This window comes from Oculina patagonica, chromosome 2 (genome assembly GCF_052425735.1).
Source record: "Oculina patagonica isolate OP01 chromosome 2, crgOcupat, whole genome shotgun sequence".
Lineage (NCBI taxonomy): Eukaryota > Metazoa > Cnidaria > Anthozoa > Scleractinia > Oculinidae > Oculina > Oculina patagonica.
In genome coordinates this window covers 4,485,752-4,495,426 of record NC_135759.1, presented here as the reverse complement: position 1 = coordinate 4,495,426, position 9,675 = coordinate 4,485,752, and the positions used below count along the sequence as shown (strand labels likewise).

Here is a 9,675-nt window from a genome sequence, read left to right as displayed (position 1 = left end):
CCGAAGGTAAACGATTGTCCGAAAAATAGACAGTTGGCCGAGAAGCAAAGTTTCTTCATTTTGGGAAACCTTGCTGCCATGCATGACGAAGTTACTTTCGAACGTATTGTCCGGAAATGGGATAACTTTTTATGCCCCCCCCCCCCCCCCAACCCACACCAAGCGCCTTAAAATAGACACTTTGCAGAGGAATAAAAAATATAGAGAAATGTTTGTCTTCGTTTGCTTTAATTTCTCATTTGGACGATTGTCTTTATTCATTTTCTCGGAGTTAAAAGGAAGTTTTCCTTTTAATTGGATTTATTGTTTATTGTGTTGCAGAAGAAAGATCAGTCTGCTTATCAAAAAACACAATATTGGGGTTTTACTCATCAAAAGCTCTCAGCGTGATCTTTCATTCTAAAAAAGATCATTTAAATAAAAGACAGTGGAATTGCCGCAGAGTAACAGGATGTTTGCAGCAAAATCAAGATAAGCAGCTGCTATCACAACTTAAATACACTCGCGGCTTTAAATGCTGAAAACTCTAAACTAAGTTACCTGGCATATTTGGAGAAGAGCTTGTGTCTTATGGCTTTAAGTCAAAAGTTATAAAAACACAATAATATAGCCTTTAATTTTTTCTAGCTTAACATTTAATTTGACTTCAACTTACACCCATTCAAACGTGCTCATGGATATAAAACAAACAAGACCTGCGTGTTTAGAAAAAATAATTAATAAGTCACTAATATTAATAACGTCAACGGGCTTCTGATTGGTTCTTACGTTACATTTTATGCTCGTTTATTTTATGTCAAAATGAACCTCATAAATTCATTTATATAGTACGAATTCTATTTGATTGCAAACTGCGAGACATTTTCAAGTTTTCATGCAGCTGCTCCTCTGTCTCTTAACTTCTACAAATAGTAATACTTCATCACTTTCAGTGGTATTGCGATGGGCCTCGCGGAGGATTTTCCCAAGTTTACCTTGGTATTCGACTCTGTTTTCCTCGCTCTGGGTTTAGCCAGTAATCTCTTCGTATGCTTTATTATGACACGACGCAATTTAACAGGAAAGAGTATCTCCAATTTTTACATATTTCATCTCTCACTGGCAGAAGTGATTTACAGATTGGTTTTGGCTGTTATGGAAATCTTCAAGTCGATGACAGACTACAGTTCGTTATCCGACGATCAATGCAGAGCCATGACATTTTTTCCGCATGCAACGTGTTCGGCTGTTTTTGTTTTCCTCGCTGAAATAGCCATGGATCGTAAAACTCACATTATAAATCCATTAAAAAACTTGGGTCTCGCTAAGTACCGCAAGACGAGAATTGCTTTGATCTGGTTATTTTCTGTGGCCATTTCTGTCCCGATAATATTTGGTGCCCACGTCAACCCATTCCTGTTCATGGGAAAGAATAACTCATCTCAGCCAATTTCTTCATCATCGGTGTTTATCTGCGTTTTACTACGAGGAAAAAGTCTAAGCCAAATCTGCTTCACGATTTACTTTCTCTTGGCCTTTGTAGTTCCTTTGTCAGTAATTACACATTCGTATTGCAAGATTTTTATTTTCTTGCGAAAAAGAGCCACAAAGCGTACCATGAGTGCATGTTACATAAAGTCCAAATACAAGGCCCTTCGTATGTTGGTGTTAATCGTTGTGAGCTTCTTGCTCAGTTGGGGACCACTCATGCTCATGGAACTAGCAAAGGTTTACGGTGCTGGTGTTCGATTTGAAGATATTTCTATCAAAAAAATCGCAATGAGTATTTCGCTAACAAGTTCGGTAATTCATCCAGTAATATATTCATTTGGAAATGCAAATTTCCGATGCGAAGTTGTGAAGACATTTAGATGGTGTAAAGTATGTATTTCCTCAAAGACATTTCCATGATAGAATGAGAGACGTGTTGGAGCTAGACTAACCCTTGCTCTCAAGTGTAGATATGATAGTAAAGGAATGAAATGTAGTCATGGTGGAGGACACGACCCCACAAGCTATCATCGGACACCGCGCACTCGTATGATGCTGCCAAAGTGATCCATTACTTTCAGAATGGATCACACAGAAGCTTTGAATCTATGGTTTTTAGAAAGCATCCATTATTCTTATGGCTAACGGCCACAGAAGATCACATTTACTGTTCTGAAATTTGGCATAAAAAATATACTGCATCCCGGCCAGGAGCACTTCCTCGGTCTTTTGCAGTGCCAATGTTAACTTCTGCAGCTAGGATCTTAGCAAGAATCTTCCCAGCAATGAAGAATAAATGGCAATCAATGCATGCTGAAGCGATGACGTTTCACAAGGGGTCTTACAAAAGTTTAGGAAATTTGTCAAAAACGTATCGTAAATAAAAGTAGCTGACACCTTGTCGTGAAAAAGACTGTTATTCAACTGCAGCGTACATTAACTTGAGGTCTCAGAGAAATTGCGTAAATATCATCATACTACACCGTAGCACTGAGGCAAAAACTGAATGGATACTTGATTTTAGGAATCAGAGAATGCTCTGACAAATTCAAGATCTACTCCATACGCGTGATCAGAAGATGCTTTTGATACACAGGGGGTACTACTTACGCTAATTTAGATTATCTGCAACCTAAAAAACAGTGCGTATAATCGAGGGAACTTGATAACCATAGCTTCTAAGAAAAATCTTCTGTTCCAAACTGTTCGGCAACGGAAACGAAATTAACTTAATATTAACTCTGCGCGATATTATTACTAAACTGTAGTTCAAAGCTGCAAGTAACAATAACGGTTGAACGGGATCGAAAGCTTTTTAGTCGATACATGGTTCCGCTTTAATAAGGTGCTACGCCACGGCGATTTCGCAGACTTTTGGTCTAAACTGTTCTAAAATTAGTGGTAGGCAATGTAACCCAAGAAAAGATATCTTTGAACATCTAAAGAAAGATATAATCTTAATTTGCTGAAAAACGTCAGATATCGGCTATAAATTTCGATTTTTTTAAGAAGCGCGGAAAAAACATGAAACGTTTAGCCTCCATTTTTTAAATTGCAATCCTTTTCCATCCTAGCCATCCACAGCCAAAGACGCTAATCAGAGATAATCAGTTTCGGTGCTCTAATATAACAATTTTTTATTTAAAAAATGGACCATCATTTTTATGTTTCCTACGACGCAAATATAAATTTTGGATGTTAAAAAATCTGGGAAAATCCGCGACAACTTAACAAGTAACTAAAGAGACTTAAGGGGGCACCGGTTAGAAGTCTCACTTCAACTATGTAACCTTAACGAAAGAAACTCAAATACAAATTAAAACTCAGGTCTTGGTCTTTCGACTTTGTGGTGTGTGGTGTTGCCTATGAACAACTTCGTAAATAACGTTTCAGCGTTAAGCGTAGGCCAAAAGATAGTTTCGCGCTCAGTTTTTTGGACACCTGATAACCAGACCAAGGGCGTAATATAACAGGCGCCGAGGAAAGAGCTTTTCGAGTACCTGTCAAAGCCTCAAGGCTTATCAGTTAAGAATGTCGCCATGATGGAAATAGGTAAATTGTCTTTGGCAGCCCCTCTAAGATCCATTCTTCAGTTTAAGTCGAAAAGGCTTTGATCTAGCTGAAAACTAAAAAAACACCGCGAACCATTTTTTAAGTGACTTACCCTTCTCCCGTCCTCCCCCCCCCCGGCTGCCCCTCCTGCGCCCCCCGCGGAGGTAAAGAATTTGTGTTTCGATTGGTTTACGGGCCATGCTATATGAGCTCATATTCAATGGACCATTAAAATGGAAGGTGTACGCGACGGTGAGAACAACTGTGAAGCTCAAATATTGCAATTTTTAATGGAACAATTATTCCGCTTTTCGTTCGTTGGATATGAGAATGTTATAGCTAACGAGGCGCGTAGCGCATTGGCTTTCTGCCATCTCATATCCAACGCGCACTCATCGAATAATTGTTAAATAATACTCGCTTGCATAAATTAAGCTAGGCAATGTAGCGTGGACGCAAATACACGTAGAAGACTAAAATTCTTATATTGCGATTTTTTTAATTATAACGACAGCAAGAAAAAAGAGAATAAAGTACTATACAGTGAATTAAGGCTTCCTAATAAAAGATTATTATAATTATTATTAAAAACTAGCAAAGATGCATATTGAAGTTTTTCGATTAATAAGACTCCCTAGCTTAATATGAAAATCTGCGAAACCTAGCCCTTTCCGATTACATATTTACATTAAGATTTCAAGCAAAAATTTTAAATCCATTTTTTCTGTTATACAAAACAAACAAATTATATAAGGATAGTCTGTTTCTTCGAAATAGACCACTATAATTTCGTTTCAACAAGACCTGCAGTTATATATATCTATATAACGGTATATATTTTCAATTTCAAATAGGTATTCAAGTTTTTTTTTTTTTTTAATTTCATTTATTTTCCTTGGCTTCGGTCTCTTGTGGTTGTTCAGGTTGTTTCATGCTTGAGCTAAAACGTGAAAGACTTGGACAGCGAAGGACAACACTTGTGACGTCTGAACTGTGTTTCATCAAATCTTCACCTTCGACTGGATTTACAATATAACACAGAGAAGGCAACAACATCATGCTAAGGGCTACGGCGACACACTCTGGCACATCATCTATGTCGACTGGAAGACTTATCTGTCCCTGGTCTGGATTAACGACAATTAACTTGTCCTCGTTTGGATTAATCTGGATCAAAAGTGAATGCTCCGTCTTTTGCACGTCACACCAGCCTTGTTTATCTCCCAGCTTGAAGAATTTGACCTTAACAACGTTCTCCTCTTCGTCCAGGGACTGTTGATGGGTTCGTTTTAATCCAACGCATATCCCCCAGTCGGAGCGCCCTCTCACCAACAGAACTGTCTCGCTGCCAGACGTGTTGGTTGTCACGCACTTGGACGAGTCATCTAAAGGTTCCGAGGTGCTGGGAAATAAGTTGTTATCAACTAGGTGAGCTGATGCGACGGTATTGCCTTCAGTGTTAACAACCTCCAATACCATGACGTCAGCAGGCTCAGCATTCAGCACACGGCATGTAAATGCAGTTTTTCCACAGTAGCTGTAGACCTGGTACACTGATAACTCGCACGGCACCCTTTGCATTGTGAGGATTTCTCGCTTAAGCACCGTCTTGGTAGCTGAGACGACATCTGCTGGATGCAGAAATTGGGCAAACTCTGGTTCTGGATTCAAGGTAAATCTGTAGCTCAATGGGTTTGGAGACCCACACGTCTTAATGGTGACATACGCCTTCCTATTAGCTGGACCAAACAGTGGAATTGGGATTCGGAAAATGTGCGTCGTCTCTTCCGCACTGATAGCAGTTTCCAAGCACTCTGAGAGATCGATTGTATGACATAGCCTTGGAGATTTGGAGAACAGCTTTCTTTGGTGAAACGAAAGAGTGATGCTGTTTTTGTCGTCTGTGTTAACAATGAATTTAGCAAGAGCTTCTTGATCTCCTTCGAAGATGTGGCTTCCTCCTTTGGCCCTCCTCTTCCAAATTATTGCTTTTTTGTCAAACTGCAATGTGAACGAAAACGTTTTGTCCTTCTCAAAGTTCTCCATCTCGAACTGGAAAAGTTCCATTTCAAATTCAAAGACCGCAAAGATTCGATATACATCCTTTTGTTTCCCTGGCAGGGGTAAAGGAGATTCACCACGGAAGATCGCCCCGGGTCTTGTAAACTCCAGGTCGTGCTTTTTCCAGACTGCTTTTGTTTCTTTTTCGAATGCCAAGTACTTGGTAATCTCCAACGCACCAATTTTGGTTTCTGGATGTTCAAGGACATATCCAAGAATGGTTTTTGTGTCAGCTCTGTAGATCAAAGGATGCAGAAGATGCGTTTTCCAGATGAGATCAAAATCACAGCATGGTAAAAGGTTGCTCCCCGGATTCTCACGCGTTAAGATTAAATGCTGCTTGTAGCGCCGCAGAGAGGACAAAAGAAACATCGGGTCTTGGAAATGAGGGAGGGAAACGTTGTAGTGTAGGTTTCGTAGACGGTCAGCAGCCTCTTGTAAATCGCATTCTATTCTGGAAATGAACTGTGGAGCAGAACTGGGAACATCCTCGAGGTCCACCTCAAAAGGTTCTTCGGGATAAGCTTTTTCCCAAAGAGCTCGTGCTCTAACTAAGGCTTGCTCTTTCTCCAGTTCAGTGTTTATTCGATGATTAACTTCTCTGGATACGATGTTTCTACAATCCTTTTCATAAACACTGCAATTCAGCATATGCGCTTGCCAAATCCATTCTATGTCCAGTGGAGCCTGAAGTTCCTCACCATCGATATCAGGACTTTGAAAGAGCGGCAGCCAAAACAACTCATATCTTCTTAAAGCGTTGTTGAACACAGGACCCTGGAACAGGTTTGGATAACGATCTACAAGTTTCAGAAACTGCAGTTCACTCTGAGTCGCCTCCACAAAGTCAATTTGGGTAGAGAGGTCAATGGTGTCTGCGGCAGCGGCCATTGATGCCGTGCCTGTAAACGAAAAGATGACTTTTAGCTGAATTAATTGCAGAATGAGCTAATATCAATAAATGAATCTTTTTAGTTTATTTTTACGAGTCTTGCAGTATTTTGGCGAGCTCGAAGAGCAAAATACAAATGACGAGCAAAAATGTTCATCGATACTACACACTGAAATGAACTGAAATGTCTATAAAATATATAGTAACCAACGCTTACTTTTCCCGAAATGCTGACTTTCCAGCGTTTTTGACGCGCTCAAGCAGAATACTGCTAAACCGGTCTTGTAAATATAGAGTACGTGAACAAATATCATTTAACCGGTTTTGTGGAATACAGATATCGTGAATTATTATTCAACAGATGCGCGCGCTGCCCATATATGGTCAAAATGTTAACGATATCTGTCATCCGTACATAACAGATATCCTGCGATATTCGTAGGTTGCGAAGATTCGTCCGAAATCTTGTAAAGCGCTGCACAATTACAGTTTTTCTATGTGCAAAATGTGTTTCGTTGACAATTTGTTGAATAATAAAACAGTTATCCTAACGTCTGATTTTAGCCAACTCGGCCTACGGCCTCGTCGGCTAAGTATCAGGCGATATTCCGCGCGATTTCGCAGGATAATTGTTAAATATTCGTACGCCTTTCGCGCGTTATTTGTACTCCACGAAGCGCAGTTGGATAATAATGAACTTTCTGCCGCAACGAAAGACACTCAATTGTCTGCCCTTTGAAAATATAATAAAAGTAGTCAAGAACTTTTAATTTAATTTTTTACTGGCCTGATTGGTTTTATTTTAATACTACCATTGTTGTCCGATTAGAAAGTATTCACAGTTTGAACTACAACTAAAAGTTTATGGCGAACATGTCTTGCTTCTCGTTTTTTAACTTAAATCGTTCTTATCATTACTACCATCGTCATTGTCGTCGTCATTATCACTATCGATATTAATACAGTCAATCGTCGTTATTGCTATCTCTGTTATTGTATCTTTAAATATGACCGCGTTTCGCTGTCGCAGTCAAAGGCTCGTGCTTCTCACCCCTTTGATCCAGGTTTTATTCTCGCACTTGATGTATGGTCACGTTTAATGCAGTCACACTAATGACAGATTGATTAGAGTTCTGTCCTTATTAGTTATTCCCCATGTGTTGTCTTCTGGTTTGCATCTCACAAAGAAACCACACGACTGTCACGCAGGGCGTCCGAGGGCTAGGGGAGGGTCCCAGGGAAATTTTTCCTTCTCAAACATGACATTGATATGCATTTTGAACGGCTCCCCACATTTTAACTAACCGCAGTGCTAACTAGGCTAAACCGCAAGCTAATTATTATAAAACGTTTGGATGAAGCAGTTATTTTCCTTTCATTATGGTCCTGGGCCCGGTTGCATAAAACGTCCACTTAAGTGCTCACTTAAGTAGGACACTTACGAATCTGCTATGGGTACACTTACGGGTGTTGCATGGAACATACTTAGCGCACTCGTAAGTGTCTTCCTTACGGGGTAACATACGGGATCACTTACGGGCACACTTAACTTTGTGTAGACTTTCTGAAAGTCATTTTGTATTTTTTTTTTCTGATTGAATTTTTTGTTCATTTAAGATATGTATAAAGGCTTGACTTTCTACATTAGACATCAAATGAGACAACAAATGAGTGGAAATGATACTCAAACGTGATTTTACTTCGACATCTGTCGAAAATCTATGTTGTTTTTTATTTTGTCGATGAGGTGTTTAAAACGTAAGCAGTGGATAACGAAGCGCATTTTAAGTATTAAATAAAGACAAAAACCTTCCCTTTCACCACTTAGAAAAAGTTCTCGTCAACTTCATTGAAGATACGGGACCTATGTAGGTCCCGTAAACTTACGTGCTATTTTTCTCGTAAAAAAGTTTTATGCAACACCCGCAATTTCTGTTGCATAAACGACACTTAAGTGCACACTTACGAAAATCGTAAGTGCAGTCACTTTCGTGTACCTCGTAAGTGAACCACTAAAGTGATTTAATGCAACTCACTTAAGTTATGAGTACACCTACGTATACTCGTAAGTGTTACGGGCGTTTTATGCAACCGGGCCCTGGCCCTCAAGAGGACAAGCTCTGACGTCGAAATACCCTAGCCCTTTTGCCGTATTGTTTTATATACTATGTGGTATAATTCATCATCAGGTGTCCATCCTCGTTTATGTGTCATTGTACATGTGTCACGCAACTAGATTCAAATGGCAAAAACAATCTCGAATAAAACTAACGCTGCCAATACTGATGTGATGTAAAGCCTAAAAGAATAATTAAGTTTAAGAGAAAATTGTTTGTTTGTAAGCAAAGCTCCTTAAAATAGACAATACAATTAGCCTTCTGCGACTTAAAATTATGCTGCCTTCCGCTTCAAAGGAGTTACTATAAAAACAACTTTCAGTCTGTCTTTTCGGTTTCCACTTACTTGTCACCTAGCGAATTATGCCTTTATCAGTCGTATCAGAATCTACTCAACAAAGCCTTCAACTTATTTTTTTGCAGTAGAGGAATTAGATTTGTTAGCATATGAACCTAAGCGACATGAACTTCATTACAGCTAAATTTAACTCGCTTGGATATTCAGGACCGTCAGATTATCACCAAAGCTTGGCTTTGTAAAATCGGCGTGAAAATGCAGTCTACTCACCTTAAAATACGTCGAAAAACAGCGGCTATTTCACTTCCTTCGTACTGTAATTCCTCCGGCCGACCTCACGAAACAACGAAAGAGCCTCTGAATTGCGATATTTGATCTCATTGAATTGATAGACAATGATGACACATACATTCATGCTCAAGAGTCACGCATGGACACACAGATGTCATTTCCGGCTTGTGTGAAATTATGTGTAACGCACGTAACGCACGAGTCAGGAAAATTGAGCGCGTGCTATGAGAATAGAAGGGGTGGGGGTGGGCGCGATAAGTAAAAAAAAACGAGCCTAATGACGCGCCGAATGAGCGAAAAAACCGTGCGTGATCGGAGAAGAGGCGAGTCTGCAGAGAAAGCCAGAGGAAACTGGTGATGGAAATTAATAAAACTGAATTCTTCAAATATTCATTCATAATTTGTTTCTTTATTGTTTTTATTTTCGTATGAGCAATATTAACATATCAACATCTTTTTTAGAACTGGAAGCGTTTTAATGAACGTAAACGTTA

General features: G+C 39.5%; 2 protein-coding genes across 2 annotated transcripts; one reads left to right on the top strand and one right to left on the bottom strand.

The window, feature by feature from the left end:
* The first annotated feature begins 938 nt into the window (after positions 1-938).
* On the top strand, positions 939-2,376 carry LOC144641729 (neuropeptide FF receptor 2-like). Its single transcript, XM_078500760.1, has one exon. The coding sequence runs from the start codon at positions 943-945 to the stop codon at positions 1,888-1,890; it is 948 nt and encodes a 315-aa protein (XP_078356886.1). The 5' UTR covers positions 939-942; the 3' UTR covers positions 1,891-2,376.
* A 1,975-nt stretch (positions 2,377-4,351) lies between these two features.
* Positions 4,352-9,266, bottom strand: LOC144642721 (uncharacterized). Its single transcript, XM_078501766.1, has 2 exons — positions 9,161-9,266; positions 4,352-6,485 (listed from the first exon to the last, which is right to left on the bottom strand). The coding sequence occupies exon 2, from the start codon at positions 6,472-6,474 to the stop codon at positions 4,405-4,407; it is 2,070 nt and encodes a 689-aa protein (XP_078357892.1). The 5' UTR covers positions 6,475-6,485; positions 9,161-9,266; the 3' UTR covers positions 4,352-4,404.
* Positions 9,267-9,675: the final 409 nt, after the last annotated feature.